Genomic DNA, 26,767 nt, shown 5'->3' with positions numbered 1-26,767 from the left:
TAAACCAGACTTGTGGAGATCTCCAATTTATTTTCTGAGGCCTTAGCTGATTTCTTTTGATTTTCCCATGATGTCAAGCAAAGTGGCACTGAGTTTGAAGGTAGGCCTTGAAATACAGGTACACCTCCAATTGACTCAAATTATGTCAATTAGCCTATCAGAAGCTTCTAAAGCCATTACATAATTTTCTGGAATTTTCCAAGCTGTTTGAAGGCACAGTCAACTTAGTGTATGTAAACTTCTGACCCACTGGAATTGCGATACAGTGATTTATAAGTGAAATAATCTGTCTGTTAACAATTGTTGGAAAAATTACTTGTGTCATTTACAAAGTAGATGTCCTAACCGACTTGCCAAAACTATAGTTTGTTAACAAGAAATTTGTGGAGTGGTTGAAAAACGAGTTTTAATAATGACTCCAACCTAAGTGTATGTAAACTTCCGTCTTCAACTGTATGTTGCCAACGGAGGATATTTTCTTCAACCCCATTTTTTCTCGTTCCCCTTTATCCCATCTTCCCTAAATTAACATTTCCCTAATCTGGAGATGCATTATAACAAACAGCATATTACTTGTAGTTACAGTAACTGCTGAAGAGAGAGATAAAGCTCTCCTGTGGTTTATAAAGCTTGGCATGCTGCTTGATACATCTGGCTAATAACAGGCTCTTCTCCTATGATACACTAGAACGTTTCTAACTAGAGACTGCAATATGGTGAAGTCTTCACCGCTCTCTCCACTGGTGTTAAATGAACCTCTCTAAGTGCCCTCCCACACGCAGCGCCCATAGATCCAACGGCCCAGGAGAACACACAACATCTACATTGGTTGGCTCTAACCGAGGCAGCCTGGATGAAGTGAACGGAATCATGTGAAACACTGGCTTTCCTGAACCCTGCTCTGTGGGACAGTATACAGAACCTTTGATTCTCTACCGAGCTGAAACGCACAGTCCTAGAGTGGAATCCTTAGAAACTGGAATGAGCCCCATCATACCAATAACAGCCCTATAGTGCATTAGGCATTCCATCTAAACACTGCATGTTCTAGATCCCTAAGAGCACCATTGTGGGTTTTTATTAAGGGAAATGTTCCACTCTCAGCTATTGTATTGTGTAACGGAGGGAGCATCATAGAAATGACTTCCCCATCACCCTTTTCCACGTCGACAGCCAAAGAAATCGGTATCAATGTAAATAATACACTGCATTTGAGATAATGTTATTGTTTTCCAATGCAAGGTACGCTTCCCGCTCACTTCAAATGCCATTACACAATCAATGTGAAATAAAATATAGTCAACCATTGGATAAAGATTGGAGCATCATATTCTGGACATGGGCATCTTCAAGTGTTCAATTGATGCCTGTCAGAAATTCCCCATATGATGTAAATGAGCATTTTGAAACCCCCATGGCTCCAGGAGTGGAACATTCACCTAAAGCACAGCAGACTCCTTTAATAATCTTCTAGATTTTCTGCAACGAGATGTAAAGCTGACGTTTTGCCTCGCTTCTCGTATACTGAGAACATTCACAGGCTATCACCATTGCTTTTAATAGTACCTGCTGTATCGCTAAAGTGCTCTCATTTCAGAGACGAAGGGGCAATCATTTCATCATCTGTCATGCTGGGCCAGAGTGCTCTGACTGAAATAGGCTATCTTCAAGAGCATTGGCTACTGGGGAGAGAGGGACTCTCGGTAGATTACTGGGTGCAAATCGAGGCAAATAGCTACGATGTTTTCTACCATGAATGATAACTGCAATGAAACATAAGAAATTACTGTCGATTTCAATGGATATTCAGAGATGTGATCGTATGACTCACAGAATTGGATCACAAATTCTGATTTAATGTTCAATAATTATTTGTGTGTAAATCTCATTCCAGCATTTACATCATCAGACCTGTTCTATTTCAGGTGTGTCAGTCTTATGCCTAATGTGAATGTACTGTAGAATGTCTAAAAGTGCTTTTTTATGGTGGTCAAAATGACATTAAAGAACAGGGTTGCAAACGTGAACATTTGAAAACAGTTGACAATCACAGGCTGAAACACAAGCCCTTCTAAATAGAAACCGAACAAGGCAATTTTCATTGGAGTTCCCTTTTGAATTTAATTCCGACCTTTGAAGCACTTGTGAGAATTTCAAGCCATTACCCAGGCAAACAATTTGCCGCTAACACCCAAGCACCTTAAAGAGAATGTCAGTTACCATAGAGACAGCTGCTAGAACCCTGGCTCTAACTTCCTCGCCACATTACTGGCTCCAGGTCAACTACAAGACCCTGGTAGGTAAAGCCCCGCCTTATCTCAGCTCACTGGTCACTATAGCAGCACCCACCTGTAGCACGCGCTCCAGCAGGTATATCTCTCTGGTCACCCCCAAAGCCAATTCCTCCTTTGGCCGTCTCTCCTTCCAGTTCTCTGCTGCCAATGACTGGAACGAACTACAAAAATCTCTGAAACTGGAAACACTTATCTCCCTCACTAGCTTTAAGCACCAACTGTCAGAGCAGCTCACAGATCACTGCACCTGTACATAGCCCATCTATAATTTAGCCCAAACAACTACCTCTTCCCCTACTGTATTTCTTTATTTATTTTGCTCCTTTGCACCCCATTATTTCTACTTTGCACTTTCTTCCAATACAAATCTACCATTCCATTGTTTTACTTGCTATATTGTATTTACTTTGCCACCATGGCCTTTTTTGCCTTTACCTCCCTTATCTCACCTCATTTGCTCACATTGTATATAGACTTATTTTTCTACTGTATTATTGACTGCATGTTTGTTTCACTCCATGTGTAACACTGTGTTGTTGTATGTGTCGAACTGCTTTGCTTTATCTTGGCCAGGTTGCAATTGTAAATGAGAACTTGTTCTCAACTTGCCAACCTGGTTAAATAAAGGTGAAATAAAAAAATAAAATAATAAATTACAGGTACGAAGCACTGAGATAAATTAAGAAATGCCAAAACTGATGATATTTTTTGTTTTCATTTTGAGTATCTGTTTTCATGTTCAACAGTCCTGTAATTAGTAGCACAAGTATCTGTTTGCAAATTATCCCTTGCTGACTGTATGGTTCACAGAGGTACTCTAGGTAAAGTTTTAAAAGGAGATTAAAACATATGAATCAAGACAATGTAAACAAATGACAGCACAGAAAGATATAATTTGAGAGGTAGAGAACGCCACTGGCTTTAGAGTACTTTGGTAAATGGTTTAAAGGTTACTGGTGTTTGTTGGTCGCCCCGCCAGGTAAACCATGTTAAATTAAATCTTAGCTTGACAGTGGACATCAACATGTTACAACTGCAGTGGCAGGATTCCATGTGGCGGTACAGTAATATAAATAGATTCAGTATGATGCTATCGGGTCAGTTCCTTAGTCTTTTCCAGACCAGATTGTATAATGACCTGCAAGCTTAAAGCAGGTCATTAGCACAGAATTGACAGCCCTGTCCTGATGCCCTTCGTCTATGAACCCTTCATTTCTAAAAACAGACCATTCTCATGCTTGTACTCTCTCCTGTTGTCAATGAAACCGATCTGATCACACATCCCTCATCTGCAAGCACATCCCATATGGTGCACATGACCAAGTCCCATTGGTTTGGTTTATAAAGCTATCTTCTCAATAGCATGAGTGGCTATTGGGTCATGCTCCGCTGGTTACTGTGTAGGATGCTGCCATTCATTCATCCAGTTCTTTTCAAGTTCTGTTTCGGAATCCTGTAAAACACAGTCCTGCGTGTTAAGTTCCCCTGTAATCTTAGGAGATATTTTGAAAATAACAACAGCGTTTAAAGACTAGCAAAACTTGATTGTAGTTTCACACATGAATTCATGACTCAAGGTGTTTGCACCTGATTTTCTTTCAGGAGCCAAAATTTAAGCTGTTTATTTCAGGAGTAAGTATTAACTTGTTTGTTTAATTGTGTGTGTGTGTGTAATGACGTCGTCTGATGCAGAAACCCTCAGTAAACACGTTATTGGTCATTTCGTCATTCAAATGTACATTTATTATTGTGATATTATTTATAATTAACAGGATCTGGGCTGGATAGTAAAACATGTTGTTTTCTTTATACACAATGATTTGTTTGTTTTATTTTTCATCTTCACTCCCTCTTGGGGCCTAACCTAGATTACAGCACAACGACTATTAATCATTGATGATCAGACCTTTGAATATTGCTGAAATATTGCACCTAAATGAACACATACATATTTAACAAAAATATACTGTGCAATATTTCCTTTGTTTTTGTGTGGACAGGCAGCACCACCAATAATTTTATCCAAAACACACCCCAAATTAATCATAATGCCAATGTTTCTGTATATAAAAAGCATCCTAAATAGCAAAATATGGTAAATCCATAGGCCTACCAAAAGACACACAAATCACTGTACAGCATGTGTTACCCCTTATCACTGCCATTAAATACCCGTATATCGTCTGCCAATGTCAAAAGATATTGATCTGAAAAATGGTGCCCGAGAAGAAGGCAGACGTTTTACGTGTCCCAAACCGAATGTGTTTTTTTGTTTGTAACTTATTTTTTTACTTATTTTGTACATAATGTTGCCGCTACCATCTCTTATGACCGAAAATAACTTCTGGACATCAGGACTGCGATTACTCACCACGCACTGGCAGAATCCTTTTTTTCCTTTAATGAGTCTGACGAGCCCGATGCAAACGATATACTGCTTTCTCTGGAACAGACCCAGATCCCTGTGATTTGCGTGAAGAGGAGGTGGGAGAAAAGGGGCCAGAGGGCGGGCTGCCTTTTGAGAATTCGTAAGCGAAAGAATAAACCTCCACTTCCTTCCATTCTGCTAGCAAACGTGCAATCTTTGGAGAATAAAATTGATGACCTACGCGCAAGATTAAACTACCAACAGGACATTCAAAACTGTAATATTTTATGCTTCGCAGAGTCGTGGCTGAACGACGACACTATCAACATACAGCTGGCTGGTTATGCCCTGTACCAGCAGGATAGAACAGCGGCATCTGGTAAGACAAGGGGCGGCGGACTATGTATTTTTGTGAATAACAGCTGGTGCATGATATCTAAGTTTCGAGCTATTGCTCGCCTTCATAAGCTGTAGACCACATTATCAACCTAAAGAGTTTTCATCTGTATTTTTCACGGGGGGGAGAGAACTCCACACACAGAGACGCATACAAAGCTCTCCCTCGCCCTCCATTGGCAAATCTGACCATAATTCTATCCTTCTGATTCCTGCTTACAAACAAAAAAGCACCAGTGACTACATCAATAAAAAATGTGGTCAAATGAAGCAGATGCTAAGCTACAGGACTGTTTTGCTAGCACAGACTGGAATATGTTCCGGGATTCCTCTGATGGCATTGAGGAGTACACCACATCAGTCATTGGCTTCATCAATAAGTGCATCGATGACGTCGTCCCCACAGTGACCGTAGGTACATACCCCAACCAAAAGCCATGGATTACAGGCAACATCCACACTGAGCTAAAGGCTAGAGCTGTCACTTTCAAGGAGCAAGACTCTAACCCGGAAGCCTATAAGAAATCCCACTATGCCCTCTGAAGAACCATCAAACAGGCAAAGCATCAATACAGGACTAAGATCGAATCGTACTACACTGGCTCAGATGCTCGTCAGATGTGGCAGGGCTTGCAAACCATTACAGACTACAAAGGGAAGCACAGGCGAGAGCTGCCCAGTGACACGAGCCTACCAGAAGAGCTAAACTACTTTTATGCTCGCTTCGAGGCAAATAACACTGAAACATGCATGAGAGCACCAGCTGTTCCGGAAGACTGTCCGATCACGCTCTCCGCAGCCGATGTGAGTAAGACCTTTAAACAGGTCAACATTCACAAGGACGCCAGACGGATTACCAGGATGTGTACTCCGAGCATGGACTGACCAACTGGCAAGTGTCTTCACTGACATTTTCTTTTTTCCCCTTTTTCTTTACCCCCTTTTTCTCCCCAATTTCATGGTATCCAATTGTTAGTAGTTTACTGTCTTGTCTCATCGCTACAACTCCCGTACGGACTCGGGAGAGGCAAAGGTCGAGAGCCATGCATCCTCCGAAACACAACCCAACCAAGCTGCACTGCTTCTTAACACAGCACGCATCCAACCCGGAAGCGTGCACTGCGCCCGGCCCGCCACAGGAATCGCTAGTGCGTGATAAGACAAGGATATCCCAAACCCTCCCTAACCCGGATGACGCTAGGCCAATTGTGCGCCGCCCCATGGGCCTCCCGGTTGCGGCCGGCTGCGGCAGAGCCTGGGCTCGAACCCAGAGTCTCTGGTGGCACAGCTAGCACTGCGATGCAGTGCTTTTAGACCACTGTGCCACCCGGGAGGCTGTTTCACTGACATTTTCAACCTCTCCCTGTCCGAGTCTGTAATGCCAACATGTTTTAAGCAAACCACCTGCCTAAATGACTCCCGACCTGTAGCACTCACGTCTGTAGCCATGAAGTGCTTTGAAAAGCTGGTCATGGCACACATCAATACCATTATCTCAGAAACCATAGACCCACTCCAATTTGCATACCACCCCAACAGATCCACAGATGATGCAATCTCTATTGCACTCCACTCTGCCCTTTCCCAGCTGGACAAAAGGAACACCTATGTGAGAATGCTATTCATTGACTACAGCTCAGCGTTCAACCCCATAGTTACCTCAAAGCTCATCAATAAGCTAAGGACCCTGGGACTAAACACCTCCCTCTGCAACTGGATCCTGGGACTTCATGACGGGCTGCCCCCAGGTGGTAAGGGTAGGTAACAACACATCTGCCACACTGATCCTCAACACAGGGGCCCCTCAGGGGTGCGTGCTCAGTCCCCTCCTGTACTCCCTGTTCACCCATGACTGCATGGCCAGGCACGACTCCAACACCATCATTCCAGTCAAAACTGTTCGCTGCTCTGGCACCCCAATGGTGGAACAAGCTCCCTCACGACGCCAGGACAGCGGAGTCAATCACCACCTTCCGTAGACACCTGAAACCCCACCTCTTTAAGGAATACCTGGGATAGGATAAAGTAATCCTTCTAACCCCCCCCCCCCCCAAAAAAAAAAGATAAAGATGTACTATTGTAAAGTGGTTGTTCCACTGGATATCATAAGGTGAATGCACCAATTTGTAAGTCGCTCTGGATAAGAGCGTCTGCTAAATGACGTAAATGTAAATCATTAAGTTTGCCGATGACACAACAGTGGTAGGCCAGATCACTGACAACGACGAGACAGCCTGTAGGGAGGAGGTCAGAGACCTGGCCGTGTGGTTCCAGGACAACAACCTCTCCCTCAACATGATCAAGACAAAGGAGATGATTGTGGACTACAGGAAAAAGAGAACCCGAGCACGCCCCCATTCTCATCAACGGGGCTGCAGTGGAGCAGGTCGAGAGCTTCAAGTTCCTTGGTGTCCACATCGCCAACAAACTATCATGGTCCAAACACACCAAGACAGTCGTGAAGAGAGCACAACAAAACCTATTCCCCAGTAGACTGAAAAGATTTGGCATGGGTCCTTAGATCGTCAAAAGGTTCTACAGCTGCACCATCGAGAGCATCCTGACTGGTTGCATCACCGCCTGGTATGGCAACTGCTCGGCCTCCAACCGCAAGGCACTACAGAGGGTAGTATGAACGGCCCAGTACATCCCTTTGGCCAAGCTTCCTGCCATCCAGGACCTCTACACCAGGCGGTGTCAGAGGAAGGCCCTAAAATTTGTCAGACTCCAGCCACCCTAGTCATACACTGTTCTCTCTGCTACCGCACGGCAAGTAGTACCGGAGCGCCAAGTCTCGGTCCAAGAGGCTTTTAAATAGGTTCTACCCCCAAGCCATAAGACTCCTGAACACCTAATCAAATAGCTACCCAGACTATTTGCATTGCCCCCTCCCCCTCTCTTACACCGCTGCTACTCTTTGTTGTTATCATCTTGCATAGTCACTTTAATAACTCAACCCACATGTACATATTACCTCAACTAACCGGTGCCCCCGCACATTGACTCTGTGCCGGTACCCCCCTAATAAAGTCTAGCTATTGTCATTTTACTGCTACTCTTTAATTACTTGTTACTTTTATTTCTTATTCTTATCTGTATTTTTTTAAACTGCATTGTTGGTTAGGGGCTCGTAAGTAAGCATTTCACTGTAAGGTCTACACCTGTTCTATTCGGCACATGTGACTAATACAGTTTGATTTTAACATTTGATTTGATTTGATCAACAGTAATAAGGACTCTAAAAGGAAAAGGATGTCAAAAGGTCAATGAGACCCCGACTTGGACACAGCCAGGAAAATATTGAGAACAAGGGATACAAGTAATCTGCCAAGACTGGTGATGAGGAGCCCACAATACCAGTCAGACTGACTGATTACATTTGCCTTAATCAGAGGTTAACATTAATTACAGCATGAGATCAGAACATGAGGGAGCCTTGGGCTTTAAATCTCTTGGCTGTACACACACACACAAGCACGCGCACACAACCTTACGCACTTAACTACGCATGCGCACACACAGAGAAACACACTCACACACAGACACAGGAGATGAAGCTTAAAGAGGGAACCCACAGGGTGGTGTATGCTGCATGATTATGCACAGTGCCTGCTAGCTCCCCTATGTCTCTGGGTTCCAGCACCATCTTCACCCTCTATCTCTTGTGTGCTAGATCTGCAGTTAATATAAAATGATTCTACACAATTTTCAATTATACATGAAGCCCACCCACTTGCTCCCTAAGTGTACGGAACCCACCATTTTTCTGCTGAATGAAAGCTACAAGATATTTTGAAGTAAATCTGCCTGGTATCATGGACATAACCGAACATATCCAGGTACTTTGAAGAAATACTTGGGCCTACTCTGTATGCCTTGCATGCAAGATAGACGGTCTTCACCAATATCTAACCTGCATGGTAGACAGACATGTGTAACATTTCAATCTGCTACAAATCCACAGCCTGGTCCCGTGTGGCTCAGTTGGTAGAGCATGGTGTTTGCAACTCCAGGGTTGTGGGTTCAATTCCCACGGGGGACCAGTACTGTATGAAATGTATGCACTCACTACTGTAAGTCGCTCTGGATAAGAGCATCAGCTAAATGACTAAAATGTAAATGTAAAATGCCTCATACAGTGTTATGGAGGCTGGGAATGCACACAGTACCCAGGGGCCCCTTTGCTGTTTGTCTTATGTATAGGAGAACTAGTCACTGTCGGCATGATCAGGGCCAGCTCTAGCCTTTTGCCCCCCCCCCCACACACACAATTTTACAACACATTTTATGCAATTCTACTCATTTTGCCATGGGGCAGAGATACATTTTTGCCATTTTAAAGCCAATTTCCTGCATTATATCCATTTTGCCATTGTTTAACAGTTTTAAAGCATATTTTCTGCAATTTTCTACACATTTTGCTAATTCTAATGCCATGTTAATGATATCTAAGTGAGAGTGACTAACAAAATCAATGGGGGCCCTGGAGGTTAGGGCCCCTGGGCACGTGCCCTGCGTGCCTGGTTGGTATACAGCCATTATTACTACAAGTTTAGATAACTGGCTAGACTAAACTTACCAATCTAAAAATTGTTAGCTGACATGACTAATTGAGTGATTGTCAGTGACTGACATAACAAGAGAAAAATTGCTGATTCACAACCAAATTTCTAACTTACATTTTGCTACTATTCAACAGTAAGTTGAAACCCTGACTGAGTTACTAAAACAAGACAGTGTTCGCTTTGGGCCGGGGAACTTAATTCCTGGAGCCGGCCCTGGGTAGGTTCAGTTAATAAGGCTAAAGTTAAGGTTGTGTAGTGTTTTAGCACTTACAGCATCACTTTGGCAGAGAAACACCACCGAGACAGGTTAAAAGGATAGTTCCCTTCAGGAAAGTCGAAAAAGGTGTAACTTCAAAACAGCAAACCATCCCTTTAATATCGTGCACCAGATCTACAGGTTGAAATAATGGAGGAGACGGGATACAGCAGCAGCTCACAAACATGTGGTAAAAAGTGCCAAGCAGCCAAGAAACCCACTAACCACACTGGGTCCAGGCTTCACCCAGGCTCTGTCCAGTGGAACAGGGGGCCTCTTGTTCCTGTGCCATGGTGGCAGGAAACGTGATGTATTCAGATGATAATGAGCCATGCAGCAGGACAATCAAAACCCCCAGTGTCCTGGCACCAGCTAGCCCTCTCTCAAAGACCTATCGCCAAGGAGACCAGTTGGAACGGGACCCTGACAGTGCCAAGGGACAGCGAGGGTATTAAGGATTTCACAAAGCTCTGAACGAACTGAGGCTTTCCAGAGGACTGTCTTTCAGCAAAGAAAAACACACAGCTACCCTTGGTATATTTCCTACTGTAAAAGGCTGTATTGGAATGCTGTATTGGAATGCTGTTTTGAATATCATCTGTGGCATGTGTGATTTTCTCCAAACACGTCACGGCTGTTCGTTTCTATTTTTATACGCACAGTCCACCTGAGTCCTCGGTACTGTAGGCAGGGTGTAAGACAATGAAGCCTTTTCATTTTTTACCACTGCTCCCCAGGCCAAAAAAAAATAATCAAGCATTTGGACTGGAACCCTCTGCCCAAAATTACAGAGGCGGCTGACAGCATGCAAACGAGAGGTAATGGTCTTAGAGCAGAGGATTTAACACATGGTGGTATGCTCCAGATGTTTACTTAGAGTTGTTTTTCCCAATACCACGGCAGTCCTGGGTTCAAATACCATTTGAAATAATTCAAATACGTTTCGAGTTTGCTTTAGCCTGCCTGGAGTACCAGATGGGCAGGGCTTGCCGTTTCGAAGCTATTATATTGGTTCCTTTGCAAAAAGGCAAGCTCAATGACACCCAGCTAAGGTATTTGAAGTTATTTCAGATACTATTTCAACCCAAGTCTGTTACCACAAAGGAGGAAAGTAGAGTGGGTAGAGGAAGCTCAAGCAAAGTGTTGTAGTTCCTTCCTTTGTAATCCTGCTGCACTGTGCCAGTACACGGACTGACTGACTCTCCTCAAGATAGAGGCAGAGAGGCAGTACAGCCCTTACCATGCTGTGCAGTCGTGTGTGTGAAATGTGCTTCGGTGGGTGACTCAACCATGCATGCGTTTCTAAAGGATTCACTTTGACCTCTATCTACAATCAACTGGTCTCTCCTGAGGAGTGTCTGTCAGACAACAAAAGGGAAGTATGCAGTTTATTCCTGAGCTAAAACCAACTCCCCTTTAATGGTTTATTAACTATGACTATAACACAGTATCACAGGAGCTCATCTGCATACCAATGTGTAATGCATTTTTCATCCGACTGTTGAACAAGGATTCATTAAAATTGCAGTAAATTTGCCATGCATAGCCATATAATCAGTTATAGCTGGGTTGAATGAGCGTTTACCCTTTTATCTAGGCGCCATTTTTAACAATTGAAAATAGCATCTCTTGTGGCTGTGGGAGTAAAATGACGGTTGGCTCAATGGGGCTCTCTGCCGTTTTCAACTAAACTCAATTTTCTATTATGTTCCCTCTAATAGCGAAGCCATCGCTTTCTGCACCCACCACCCACCACTCTCCTAAAGCTTTAATCACAGCTAAAAGTCAATAGGCAATTGCAATAGGACAGCTGAAGCAAACTTCCAATGTATTGAAAACCCTGCTCAGAACAACCTCAGACCCAACAATGTTTTTTTTTTTATATCAGGAGAGTGTAATGAAATACCCATGTTATTTTTAAAAGGGAAAATGTCAGCCTTGTACGCACATGGGAGGTTGATTGATCGCTTGTTATTCACTCACTGATTATGGGCCACGAACCTGAACAGGCCTTCCTCTCTAGGTCCTAAATGAGGATGTTGGTTGTGTTCCAATAATCTGTCCTTTCTTGTGCACTTAAAGGGACCTTTCAAAATTGTACAACTTCATATTCGCCATCTTGCCATGTTGGTCCCGTGTGGCTCAGTTGGTAGAGCATGGTGTTTGCAACACCAGGGTTGTGGGTTTGATTCCCACGGGGGACGAGTACGGAAAACAAATGTATGAAATGAAATGTATGCATTCACTACTGTAAGTTGCTCTGGATAAGAGCGTCTGCTAAATGACTAAAATGTAAATGTAAAATCTCCAGCACTACCCCAACATCAACATATGTGAAAATGGCGCGTTTCTATGTTTTGGGGTAAAAAAGATAGAGGAAGATGCATTTCCAATGACATCATCAACCAATTAGTAGGCAATTCCAACTCATAATTGGTTAACGTCACACGATGCACACCGATGATGTCATTGGAAACCATTGTCTTTTTTACTACAAAACAAACATTTTCACATTGGGGTGGTGCTGGAGATGATGAATATGAAGTAGAATAATTGCTAAATTCCCTTTGTAGATTTGAAAGGAAATGACAGGTATATGAAAACTCATTCCAACACCAATCCAATGCTTTTAAGTTTGTGGGCAGTAGTGAATGAGTGTGCACTTTAGGAAGAAGGAGAGATTACTGGGGCACACGTCTTCTCTTTTAAAAAGGAGAGGGGACATCTCAGTTGTGATGCATGATGGATACACACACTCCCTCCGATATCTATCAACAGAGGAATTACTCTCCGTGTTGACATTGAAAGATGGGACAACAATGTAATTGCATGGTTATTGTTGGTTTGGGATAATTACAGTTGTGATAACATGCAGGGATAGTCTTAATTGCGCATGGCTAATTACCCAAATTGACTAGATTGATGTTAATTGCATTGTTCACACTGTGTATTGCATGTTGGACAACTGAAAAATAACCACAGAGGACCTATACAGACAGCACTCAGGACCAGGGATTCAACTCTAGTCATTAGCTCATTCCCACGGCCATAACATTGTGATGGATTTTTGCTCGAGATCCACAGAAGAGGAGTGAAGTATGGCTCAGAGGGAGGAGAGCGAAGAGGGGAGGAGCAGGAAGTGTGACGATAGAGGGAAGAAAAAGAGAAACGATGGTGGCTGGAGAGAAAAGATGAGAGATGGAGGGAAAGAGGAGAACACGAAGGGAGGTAGAGAGAGGTGATAATTAGTTCACGTGAGGTAGGGCCAAAGAGGCTTGCTGTCCACTGGGTCTCGTGCATACATAAACCCAAAGCTATCTATAATCTATAAATCACTGCATGGGGAACTGAGGGTTGTAATCTGCCGAAAAGCCTGTCTTAGCGAACGATTTGGGGCAAATAAACAGAGGAGCACTTTAATATTTTACACATTGTCTTGCGTCCATGTGTTACTTGCGCACAACATTAGCTTAAAGCCCCTCAAATAGCCTGAATCTAAATCCTTTCTGCTGTGGGATAACACACACTAATAGGTAACACACCACTGGACCAGGGATTTGTGACACTACTAATATTACAGCTGATAGATACACTACATGAACAAAAGTATCTGGACACCTCACACCAAACTCATGGGCGTTAATATGGAGTTTGTCCCCCATTTGCTGCTATAACAGCCTACACTCTTCTGGGAAGACTTTCCACATTGCTGCGGGGAATTGCTTCCATTCAGCCACAAGAGCATTAGTGAGGTCGGGCACTGATGTTGGGCGATTAGGCCTGGCTCGCAGTCGGCGTTACAATTCATGTCAAAGGTGCTTGATGAGGTTGAGGTCAGGGCTCTGTGCAGGCCAGTCAAATTCTTCCACACCGATCTCAACAAACTATTTCTGTATGGATCTCGCCTTGTGCACGGGGGCATTGTCATGCTGAAACAGGAAAGGTCCTTTCCCAAACTGTTGCCACAAAGTTGGAAGCACAGAATTGTCTAGAATGCCATTGTATGCTGTAGCGTTAAGATTTCCCTTCACTGGAACTAAGCAGCCTAGCCTGAACCATGAAAAATCAGCCCCAGAACATTATTCCTTCTCCACCAAACTTTACAGTTGGCACTATACATTGGGGCAGGTAGCGTTCTCCTGGCAACAGCCAAACCCAGATTCGTCCGTCGATCTGCCAGATAGTGAAGAGTGATTCATCATTCCAGAGAACGTGTTTCCACTGCTCCAGATTCCAATGGCGGCAAGCTTTACACCACTCCAGCCGACTCTTGGCATTGCTTATTGTGATCTTAGGCTTGTGTGCGGCTGCTTGGACATGGAAACCCATTTCATGAAGCTCCCAATGAACAGTTCTTGTGCTGACGTTGCTTCCTGAGGCAGTTTGGAACTCGGTAATGAGTGTTGCAACTGAGGACAGATTATTTTTTACGCACAACTAGCTTCAGCACTCTGCGGTCCCGTTCTGTGAGCTTTTGTGACCTACCACTTCACAATAACAGCACTTACAGTTGACCGGGGCAGCTGTAGCAGGGCAGAAATTTGACGAACAAGCATCACTCCGCTATTCTAACACGCATCAGACCTGACGTGCTCATTCCTACTCTAGTAATGTTGCTCAGCCTAGGAAAGCCATTTTGGCTCGTGTTTAAGTGGGTGAGAAAAGGGAACTTGTGAAAACTTTGTGTAGACAACACACCACTAGGGATCAATTCAGACACTCAGCACACATTAACCTGGCTGTCCTCTGGTGGAGAAGTAAAATATCATGTAATAAACTTCTTCAGCATGCTAAATATACCGTTGCTAGTCGCTGTCTATCACTTAGGTACAACCTAATTCATGTTTAGTTTGAATTTCAAGAACTAGACTGAATCTGTGCTGTATACATTCTGAGATCTTTTGAAGATATATTCTTCAGTTCTAGGTTAGGTAACATACATCTTCTTAGGTGGAAGCCTGCGAATCGATGGCTTTATGAAGCACTACATCAAAGCTACACCATTTATTTTGACAAATGCATTGATTCGTAAGGCTTAACATAAGATATGGGGCTAAGCAGAGAGAGAGAGAGAGAGAGAGAGGCATAACACCCAGTCAGGTTATGAATTACCTATGGCTGTGAAAAGCTGGTGGCATGTTTAATGCAGCAGAGTGTCTCTATATTCTGCTGCTTCTCCGAAGATCTCTCTGGATGATTCCTTTACAGATTTCCTTCAAACTAAGCATCAGAAAATCACAGCAACATTAAAGAAAATACTGGTGTTATGTTTAATCTGATATGAATTTGAATAGTATAAATATCTATTAATTGTGTTTAATGTCAGAGGAACATCATGAAATTGCAATAGAACGACCGGTTCCAGAGGTTGAAAAGTGATATTTATCTTGACAAACAAGGCATTTTGTAGCACAGTGACACTTGACTGACGTTGACCTAGTGTCCCCTGAGTTGGGTTTTCTGGAGTAAAAAGAAAACATACAGTAGCCATTGGCTGCATCACATACAGCCAAACAGCCATCAGTGAGAGCACACCACCTCCATTAACATTTAAAAGCTTCTAACATTGAAATGACAATAAAAAGAAAAACCTTTTCAAAGCATTTTAAATTTTGCACACCTCACGCTGGCACACTGAATATATTAAAGTGAAAGTGTATTTCCCAGGCACATGAAAGTTATTGACGGAGGTCCGTAACCGTACCTCGAGGGATGAAACGCGGAAGTCACCGTTACAGAGCGCCAGACGACACGCTGGGTGCAACTATGTGCAATTTTTCTAAATTACATTCAGAAGAATATGAATTATCCTCTATATATTGAGAATGGCAATTATCTGGTCAATACACTTTCCTGGTCTTCCTGTTTTCACCCGAGCCGTGTAATATTGAGTTGTTTCATCACGGACATAATGGTCTTCAACCACAGAAAATCACTCTCGGAATTGGAAGCCATTACTATGGTCTGGGGCATAACCTCCAATCGTCAGCTCTACCAGGTTCAAGAGGTCATGTCTCTATTCCCTCTAGTCTATAGGGTTATGATGATTTGGATTTCATGGTAGCAATGTGTATTCGAATAAACTCACGTTTGAGTTTGAATGAATCCTTGTACCTGAGAAAAAGCTCACATGCAGACACGATGCATTTAGAAAGTGATGATGGTTGGTGGCCAGTATGTGAGGTGGATTACAGCAGCTATGTGGTCATACCAGGGCAGGAGAGCATTAAACCTCTGGGATGCTCACTCACTGCCATGCCAAGGGAATTAGAGCACACTACTCTACCTTCTGACCCATTGATTCCCCTGACCCCTCGGTTTCTAAACAAACAACCCTTGCTAATGCCCTGATACATAACAATCCTCTATCAGACACTATTGGAGGATTATGATAGGCTAACGTACAAGGAGGCAAAGTGTCTTATGGGCATTGTAGGTTTAAATGTTATGAATAAGAATTGCACCTGGGAAGTTTCATGATAGCCTTTAAATGCTTGCCATGTAAGCTTTACATTTTACGTTGGTGTTAAAAATTATGAACCAAGGTTACAGCACTAAAGTAGCAATCTACATAAAGCACGGTACAAGACTGTCTCTGTACTAGAGATAGATAGACACGGGACATTTCTCGAACACTCCCGTGCAATGCCATCAAATTTCAAGCCACTGAAGCTGGAAATCTAAAACGGAAAGTTGAGGGCATTCTCTGGATGCTACTACAGGACGACAACATCCGCCTAAAAGATGTATAACCCCTGGGAGCAACGCACGGGGACAGGGAATCCACAATAAAAGACAGGTTAGTGTGTGAACCACAAATGCGTCCCTCACCTCACTCCCAACAGTGTCCAAACAGGAAGTTGTGGACAGATGCTCATACCGTACGCATGCAGCCTAGTGGTTAGAGCCGCAACCTTCAGAACACACAGCACGTCTCGGGCAAGGGTTCGAATCCACTGCCTTTCTGACACAAACTCTCCTATCTATCTCTAGCCAATAGAAGTGTGTGTATTCTTAATCCCAGCTCGGTTTGATGACATTAATGAGATTTACATTTTGGTTATTTAGCAGACGCTCTTATCCAGAAAGACTTACAGGAGCAATTAGAGTTAAGTGCCTTGCTCAAGGGCACATTGACAGATTTTTCACCTTGTCAGCTTGGGGATTCAAACCAGCGACCTTTCGGTTACTTGCCCAAAGCTCTTAACAGCTAGGCTACCAAACCCTCGAATCCCAAACAGCAATGACCACACATTGGACCGAGGTGTTTGGGCATGAACTCGGGTCAACCACCGCAAGCTTCTCTTTTGGGTACTGTTAGTAAAGTCCTAAGCAGGCAAATGTCTGCCAGTGCTTTCTCTCTCTCAAATATCTCCATCATTAATTCATACATCTCCCCAGAACCAGCTATCACAGCATTCTTTTGAAGGCTCGTCCTCCTCGCTCGTCTCTGTCGCTCATGCACATGAACTTTTCAAGCAGTCCCAAAGGTCTTTTACATTTTTGAGAAGCTATTTTTAGCTTTAAAATAATCGAGGTGGAAACTTCCATCTGTCCTACACACATTCCAGCTGCTCCTTTTTAGTGGGGAAAAACGAACACAAATTATTTGAGCACATATTTAAAGTATAAATCGTACTTGATTATTGAAATCATATATTCAATATCATTTAGAAGGGAGAGTCATCATGAAGGATCACAGATGATTACAGAGACAGTTTGTTTTGCGTCACTGAGCACTGCTTTCCCAGCTCTCTCCCCTGAGTGCTTCTCTTTTCAGGGATACCTCTGCCGTGTCAGTCGTATTTCTCTGTTCAGGTCTGTTCTATTTGTTTACCTTGATTTTGGCAGGTAAGTTGATTGAACTTATTCTAAATTACCACAACGACTTGGGTAAGAGTCGCAGTGTAGAGGAAACTGGCCATGGCAGCTTAGGGAATTCAGCCAAGACACCCAGTTAACACCCCTACTTTTGCTTGGGTTATGGTAATTTAGAAAGCCTGTTGATATCTGGAGGGTTAAAGCTTACAGTACCTGCAGAGAAACTCTTTTTTTTTTTGCCAAGAAATCTGGGTTAAATTGATGCAAATAAAGTACCTTACTGCTATTGAGTTTTTTCATTGCTGCTTTTTTTTGTTGTTGTATGTGTCGCCTAGGCCGACTCCTCATCTTCCCAACACAGCATTTAAATCATGGGGTGTGGAGAACTTCAAACGAGAAGCCACTACATTGGGGCACTGGTGGAACCAGGCAATTTAAAAGGCATTATATTCAACAACAACTAGTTGAAAAGTTCAGGAACACAACTTCAGATACATTTAATTTGCAGAATTGATCAGTATGCCGGATTGGTTCTCCAGCCCTCCAGCTATCTGGTGAAATCTTTAGAGCCGGCCATGGAGAGACACTCTGGGTATGGCCCTGGGCATCATTTCACAAGCAGAACCAATCCGCCATTTATTCTGTCCTTTTAAAAGTGAACCAGCTCTGGAAAAGCATTTTTTAACATCTAACTTTTTCTGCATCACTTTACGCTTTGCATGTATCTGAATGTCTGTACTTGGTCTGCCTGGCCTTAGCTAATTGACAGGAATGCAACATTATGTATGAAGGCTTTGCTTGAAGACAGGCTTTTTTTCCAACTAAGGCTGACAGTTTGAAGGGACCTTCAGTGAACTCGAGTGTAAAGGGGACTGTCCGGCATCACTTGCGTGGAGAGTTCCCTTGTGACACGCTTTCTTCCAGACACAGGGGAGTTCTAGCGAAAACTAACGGCCACAGTCAGCTAAAGAGAAACCACAGCACAGCACAGGGAGACAACCCACTGGACACAGACGTCAATTCAATGTCTATTCCACATTGGTTCAACATTGAAATGATATGGAAACAATATTGATTCAACCAGTTTGTGCCCAGTGGAAATTGACGCTGAAGTAACACGGGCCAATAGAGTGCACTGTATATCTCCTCTTCACCCGAACACTTTACCCCAACAAACCAGTAGTACCATATCAACAGACCTAGCTTTACCATACTAGAGATGTAACTCAGGAAGTTGATAATGAGTTGATCGGATCAATTCACATCAATGAGTGATGATTCCTGAGATGCACATTGCACCCAGGGGAGGTCAATATCAATATACAGCAGAAACAAGCAGACATCAGAGAAGAAATCTATTGCCAGTTTACAGTATTTATAGAGACAAACACCTACATAGATAGAGAACATATTTCAAAAGTAAATTGACAATTTATGTTCAGTTATGCGTCTCCTTTGGATACATTGTGCAGTATGAACCATCTCTTTGGAGTACAAGGGAGAACTGCTGCACCTCATCCTTTGAACTCTTGCATTTTCCACTGGATCACAGAGCAGATAAAGTGAGACATGATTACACGAGTAGACTTAGAAGGGATGGGGAGAAGGATGCTCTGTCTCAGTCCACTATTGAATAAGGATGACAGCAGCCATCACACACAACATACCAAAGTATAGTAGTTATGTTCAATATCTAGCACTCAATTGGATCAAACAAGAATTCACAGTGCCACTTTGTGATACACAAACATGTGAGACTGAATCCTGACGGTGCAGGTACATGTTGGGAATATATTCCACAAACATTGGCCATTTCAACTTGTTCTGGACATACTTTGTTGTAAATATAAAGATTAATTAAATATGAATCATTAGCTTTGTATATTATTGTCGTCTACCCCCACCTAGTTCCCATCTATATTCTGAAAACTTCTTATGAGGTTGTGCTTGAACAGCTACAACAACAAGGCGGCCAAGGTGCGTCGTCACAGGGAATCAATCGAGTGCTCTTCCTAATCGCGCGGATTATCCGTTGCACCCCTTTGCCGTCTGGATGGACCTTCGTTTCTATCTCAGACCAACACTGAATGTTCCACGACATGTTTCAGTCCGTATCCACGGCATTGACTATAAAAGAGAATACAGATTTGGGCTCCCTGTCCGATGTTCCAAAAACGCCCATCGTGTGGATATGAAAGCAATCAAAAGTGATTTTCATGCGATATGGGAAAACATATTTAAACAAAGTAATTCTAAATCATTGCTTTAGAATGTGCTGGAATGGAGGGGGTTTACAGAGAGATTCAAATATTAAGGGAAGGATCAAGCATGGCATGCGCTCTTAGCGAGGTTGCTTCCATGGCACAATTGTAATTCCAAATTCGCCTATATTACAATCATAGATTACACAAATGCAATATTGTATCCCAATAATTTCCTCATGATCACATTGATATAATAAAACATTAATTAAAAAATGGTTGGGTAGGCCAATCTTATTTGTCAAAAATAATCAATTATGGTCAATTATTTTTTCCATAATATGTTTTCTTCTTCATGGTGTTATGATGGGAGGGGCAGTTTAATGTCACACAAGTAGCTAGGCCTACAAACTTTTTAAAGTAATAAATGTCTTACCTTCCATGCAAAATAAAACCAGCCAAGCAATCCATAGGTCCGAATTATGGAATTTAATCATGGTTCGTAAGTACTTGGCAAGTCGTTTTGTGTGGCTTCTTGATTTAGTAAATCGTTATTTCACAGTTTATTTGATGGAAAGTAACGGTCTCTCGAAACAACATACATGAATACAGTCCCAGTGGTTTACGCGATAATCAGATGCGTTTTATGTAGCAAAACAAAATGTTACATTTTCTAAAAGTAGAAAGAGCAACAAAAGGTTGCATCTCATCATAGTCTAACGCCACACTAAACCGCTGCTCCTTCTTGGACGTCCTTTCTTTTCGTTTCAGTGTTGTTTTTTTTTGTTGGTCGCACACTCGCACTATTTTGTCAGCTGACAGCACTTGGTATTTTCCATTTAATCAATTACGCACGTTCTGAAAATTGTCGGCAGTCTTGATGTAGTATATACAAATTCACAGAAGACATGAAACGTGATCATTTCTTAAAGGGTCATTGTTTCTTCTTGTACAAGGCAAGCCCATGGTTATCAATGCTAAACATGCACTCCTTTTCTGTACAGCATTCTATTTGGAACCTTGATCGAGAACTCGCCCGTACTGTTGCCAGGAGACCAGTGACGCCAGTCTAGACTAGAGGTAGTAATGCCCCCCTCTGGTGACAAAAGAAAAGCCACTGTATGTGCTTGGTAGGCAACTGCATCCCGCAGTGCACGGTAGAAGCCAGCTCCAATGTATAAGGATGTACTGCATTATGCATGCAATGCACGTGCTGAATAAAAGCTGATATGAAGTAGATAAAGGCTATGGACTTGCCAGGTTACCATTTATCTGGTTTATTGAAAGTTTTGCTTGATTGATTGATCCAGCCTTCATGCCCATCTTAATTCTGCAGAAGTGACAAGCTTTTCAGAAAGTGCAAGCCCAATTCAATTTCAAAAAAGGTGTTTTCTTCATACCTGTAACAGCAAACCAACACAGTTTAGTTTTTCAAGCTGACAGTTTTCTGTCACCACCGCCCATATTATAAAGCCAGCAACACACAACAACAGCTTTCAAAAGGGAGGCAACTGTCAATGTGTTCTCTTGAACAAAACGTGATCTTACCACACACAGCTCAGCACAAAATACTCCCTGTGTTTCACTAAAAACACTGCAGGCATAAAGCCTGAGCACTTCTGGGCCAAATCTAGATATAAAAAACAGCTTTTTTTTAAAAAATCTGTCAAGGTTTTGTAGACAAACATTTGATGAAATTTTTTTCCCTTATTCAACTTTTCTGACTGTTGAGTCATTAAAAATGTATGAGAGGAGATGAGAAGGCGTGACAAGGGCCAGCGCTTCCGTACTGCCTGGGGTTGTTGGCAGGGGTTTCCAAAGCATATGTCTGTCACTCCTGACTTGAGCAACGTAAGGAGTAGCTATTTATACCGGAGGCCATTCAGACTGTTTGATTTCTGACATACTGCCGCCATTTTATAGAACCCTGGCGTATGTTATCAGATATTATGAATACTGGATCTTAAAGCACCCCTGGTCACTACCTTCTGATTTGAGAAAGCAGTAACACTCAAGTTATTCTTAAATACAAGTGTGACAGTGTATACAGTAGCCGACACCGTACATATGAGCATACCATTGTTTGTTTTTACTAGAAGCTACTGTCATGTTCATTTCATAAACCATGAAAGCATAAATGAAAAGTGACCCTACAGTTCTGCTGACAAGTTCACTAGGAAGATATACAGCCCATCTGTTCATCTCCACTCCTATGCATCCCAACAGGGATACAGCCAAGTGTGATAGAGGAGTTACCATACAGAAATGGCAGCATCCAAAGACACTGATTTATTATTGATACATTTTGCAATCGCTCCATTGTTCTTTTTCCGTCCGATATAAAAGATTAAGAATGTGAGCAAGATATGTACGTTAAATGTTTTAATTCTTCTTTCCTGACAACCCCTGTTAGAGTTCACGTCCACTTGAATATTGATGCCATGTTAAGGAAACACTGCCTGGCTTTTGCTGTGTCATGCATCTTGTGCAGCTTTGCTTTTCCTAGTTTTGTAGAATGAATTTACTCCAGGCCAGTGCACCTGCTCACTAGGTCAATTCAGGTTAGACAAGGAATGGACTCCTATCTTCACACTGCATAGTCAGAGTACAATATGTTTGTACTGAACATGCACTGTACCTATGTCCCACTTTTAACACTATCCCCTGTTGAGGAAACCTTTGGGTATATATATATATATATATATATATATATATTTATTTTTTTTCTTCTCACCTTTATTTAACCAGGTAGGCTAGTTGAGAACATGTTCTCATTTACAACTGCGACCTGGCCAAGATAAATCAAAGCAGTGCGACACAAACACAGAGTTACACATGGAATAAACAAACATGCAGTCAATAATACAATAGAAAAAGTCTATATACAGTGTGTGCAAATGAGGTAGGATAAGGGGGATAAGGCAATAAATAGGCCATAGTGGTGAAATAATTACAATATAGCAATTAAACACTGGAGTGATAGATGTACAGAAGATGAGTGTGCAAATAGAGATACTGGGGTGCAAAATAAATAACAGTATGGGGGATGAGGTAGTTGGATGGGCTATTTACAGATGGGCTATGTACAGGTGCAGTGATCTGTGAGCTGCTCTGACAGCTGGTGCTTAAAACTAGTGAGGGAGATATGAGTCTCCAGCTTCAGTGATTTTTGCAGTTCGTTCCAGTCATTGGCAGCAGAGAACTGGAAGGAAAGACATCCAATGGATGAATTGGCTTTGGGGGTGACCAGTGAAATATACCTGGTGGAGCGCGTGCTACGGGTGGGTGCTGCTATGGTGACCAGTGAGCTGAGATAAGGCGGGGCTTTACCTAGCAAAGACTTATAGATGACGTGGAGCCAGTGGTTTTGGCGACGAATATGAAGAGAGGGCCAGCCAACGAGAGCATACAGGTTGCAGTGATGGGTAGTATATGGGGCTTTGGTGACAAAATGGATGGCACTGTGATAGACTGCATCCAATTTGCTGAGTAGAGTGTTGGAGGCTATTTTGTAAATGACATCGCCGAAGTCAAGGATCGGTAGGATAGTCAGTTTTACGAGGGTATGTTTGGCAGCATGAGTGAAGGATGCTTTGTTGCGAAAAAGGAAGCCATTTCTAGATTTAATTCTGGATTGGAGATGCTTAATGTGAGTCTGGAAGGAGAGTTCACAGTCTAACCAGACACCTAGGTATTTGTAGTTGTCCTCCCTTATGCTTTATATTTCAAACTAAGAATATTGAGTTTCCCATAAATTGTGCTAAAATAAACAAAAAGAATGCAATTCAATCTTTTGAACTGGACAATTTATCAAAAAAACTTGAACATAATGTTTGCCAATCAATTGTATTCAATCTATTAAACAAATATTAAAATGAAAAACACCTCCCCCTTCTGGTGGACTTTAGACTTTTCACTAGGGAGGAAAGATGTCTGAAAAAAAAAAAAAAGTCTTGACATTCACCATATACCCTGGTTGTCGTGTTTAATGTTCTGTTGTAAAACACACTACTTTACAGTCTGGCACATCAAAATATAGTCAGGAACAACAAGGAAACGGTACACAGTAAATATCATGCATCAACACTGCAGTAGAAAACATTGAGATCAGGGTTAACTGGCAGTAGCACTTCCTCACAGCACCAGAATCAGTGATGCTTATTCTTGCCTTCATCCTAAAATGACAAAAGACATACATTTAATAAAAGATAAGCCATAAAACCCTAGCGATTATGACAATATCAAGGTGCCAGTGGGAACCATTACATGTACTAATAATAACACTTGTTTTGGGTGAAATATGCAGTCAGGCCCTGATATGTGACTGTAGGGCAGGTAACACATTTTCATTGCGCTCCTATCTGATCTGTATTCACAGACACACCTAGTAACTCAGAGCAGTCATGTCCATTTTCTCTTTTACGTCAGCCTAGTTTGCATAAAAAGTAAGACATGACCGAGGTTATAAAATGTCTGATGAGTCTTACTGTCTTGTCCATGTACCTATCAACAACAAATAGCTATGCAGCAGGAATAAAGACTGCGAAGGAGATAACTGTTTCGAAAATTGTTTTACTAGCTGATAAAGTGCACTGAACCGCATTTGATAGTAAAAGTTCTGAGTCTCAAGTGTTGTAAATGACAACGCCAACCACTCGTACATAACTAGGACATTTAGCCTGATAAAACTACAACAGTTGGTATGTCCTGTACAGCCTCTATGGCCTTACCCATGTTGATAGTAAGGAACCCTTGAACTAATGGTGTGGTTGTCAACACGGCTTGTTGGACCACATTCTATAGCAGTCATACATGAACATTCTTTGGAAGAATAATAAAACATAAAAAATAAAAAAATAAAAACACTGAACAAATCAAGGCTAAATGTACACTACCTCATCGCTGCTGGACGAGGAGGAAGAAGAAGAAGACCCATCATCTTTGTCCTGATGCTCTTTGGGCTTCTTGTCTTTCTTCTTCTTATGACCTTTGTCCTTCTTGTCACAATGTTTCTTGTCCTTATGTTCCTTAGACTTGTCTTTGTCCTCCTTATGGTCCTTCGATTTGTCACTGTCCTTGCGGTCCTTTGATTTGACTTTGTCCTTGGATGCACTCTAAAAGTTGGTAGACAGTCAGGATACTTTGTATACAGTATGTGTATCAGCATTAGTTGCACACAGATTGCCATTGATGGCTGAAATACAATTGGCACACATATCAAGCAACTGGTTTAGGTAATGGTAACAGTATGTTTCTTACCTTGTCCTTATCCCCATCTTTGTCCTTCTTCTTCCCCCATCCAAAGAGGGCGTTCTGTTCCTGGCCAGAGGCATCATCCTTTTTCACCTGATCATCTTTACCTACAGCTGTGGGAAATAAGATACATGACATGTAGGCTTACAGTGATCTTTACATGAACAATCACAGCCTAATAAACTGACCAGAACCATTCATTAAATTACAGGTTATCATCCTCAACAGCAATAAGTAGACAGTGCCTTTTCTCAATTTCTCCACTATGCTTTCTTCAAGTGAAAGGACAAAAGGCCTACTCCACCTGTCCATGTTAGATTGCTAATCTAGATTGCTAATTATGTCCTTTTGATGCACATTTGCCTTCTGCTATTAATAACATAAATATATTGTCTCAACTAAGGCAGTCTTTGGAATAATTCAATGTTTGACAGGTGTGAAATGCACATTCAATCAGCTGAAATAATAGGAAAAGATCTTGCATCAGACTAATAACCACCAAATCAATAGAGAAATGGATACTCTGTAGTTACTGTAGTTAAAACAATATTTTAGAGTTGAATGCAATTATGAAATCAAGAATTACCTGAAGCCAAATCGAAATCCATGTTGTCTTGGGAGCACACAATGGTAGTGACAACCTGCAGGAACAACTTTGCACTTTAAACGGAAAATGTCACGCTACGCACCTACCTGTTGACCCCACCCCGCAACCACGTGACCAAAACACGTTCGTGTTGTTCAGAAGGCACAAGGGTTTTTAAATGGAGGTGGGACTATCTGATTTTGTCCAATAAGAATGTTAATGTTTCTTCCCCGTTTTTTACGGTTTTGAAAGTGCCCTTGGTTGGGGCAGTGTGGAACAGACCTTGTGGAGTCTTAGTCCTTTATCCTGACGATTCAAGTTAAATTATTCCACTGCTGTGTCGTTTGCTACATAGGCTACTTAGTCTGAGACTGCCATCACGGAGGGAGGGGTCGCTTATCTGGCCCGGCTTACATCGGGTGAAAAGTGGTGAACCAGCGCCCGGCTCAAGCCGACCGCAAAGACCGCACAAAAGTGACGTAGTTAAGCACGTGTAGTAATGAGTAGGATTCTGTGTTTATTTGCCTTCCCAAGGAAAACTGGTTTGAAAAATTCAAACATTTATTTTATGGAAAAGAGATGTTGTATGTTTGTGGACGATGGACCAGATTCGAGTGGCGCAGATCACTGTTTGATATGAGAAGGGCACACTTCCCTTCCGGCTTTCGGCCAATGATGTGACGTCACTGGGCCGAGGTAGGGGAGCGTTCGGCCGCAACATGCAGAAGAAGAAAAAAAAACAGGACCAGTAAAAATCCGATGCACTACTTTTGTGAAAACATTTAAACTAAATGTATTTGTATTAGAGTGTTTACCAGCATTTGTAGTCTGATAATTATCTGTACAAAACAGTTAATCTGATAATACTTGTGGAATATAAAAATACTTGCTTGATATGTTATCCAGTTTCTTGAAATACTTAGCCAACACAACTTATTTCTGTGTGTAAACTGAAATGGTTTATTTACTCATTTTACATTTTAGTAGATGTTCTTATCCAGAGCAACTTACAGTAGTGTACTGGTCC

The 26,767-nt window shown here is 42.2% G+C and overlaps 2 protein-coding genes across 3 annotated transcripts in view; both read right to left on the bottom strand.

The window, feature by feature from the left end:
- Positions 1–20,954, bottom strand: part of LOC106580804 (immunoglobulin superfamily member 11) — a 97,804-nt gene extending 76,850 nt beyond the window's left edge. For both annotated transcript variants that reach the window (XM_014162254.2, XM_014162255.2), the window contains exon 1: positions 20,338–20,954. In XM_014162254.2, the coding sequence (XP_014017729.1) occupies positions 20,338–20,398 (61 nt within the window). In that variant the 5' untranslated portion in view covers positions 20,399–20,954. The remainder of the gene's footprint in view (positions 1–20,337) is intronic.
- Positions 20,955–23,690: 2,736 nt separating this feature from the next.
- On the bottom strand, positions 23,691–26,040 carry LOC106580803 (protein PXR1). The gene is made up of 4 exons (XM_014162251.2): positions 25,741–26,040; positions 25,161–25,267; positions 24,797–25,015; positions 23,691–24,076 (listed from the first exon to the last, which is right to left on the bottom strand). The coding sequence occupies exons 1-4, from the start codon at positions 25,760–25,762 to the stop codon at positions 24,050–24,052; spliced, it is 375 nt and encodes a 124-aa protein (XP_014017726.1). The 5' UTR covers positions 25,763–26,040; the 3' UTR covers positions 23,691–24,049.
- Positions 26,041–26,767: the final 727 nt, after the last annotated feature.

Source organism: Salmo salar, chromosome ssa20, assembly GCF_905237065.1.
Source record: "Salmo salar chromosome ssa20, Ssal_v3.1, whole genome shotgun sequence".
Lineage (NCBI taxonomy): Eukaryota > Metazoa > Chordata > Actinopteri > Salmoniformes > Salmonidae > Salmo > Salmo salar.
Note: the sequence above shows the minus strand (reverse complement) of the source record. Positions and strands in the feature narration are given on the sequence as shown.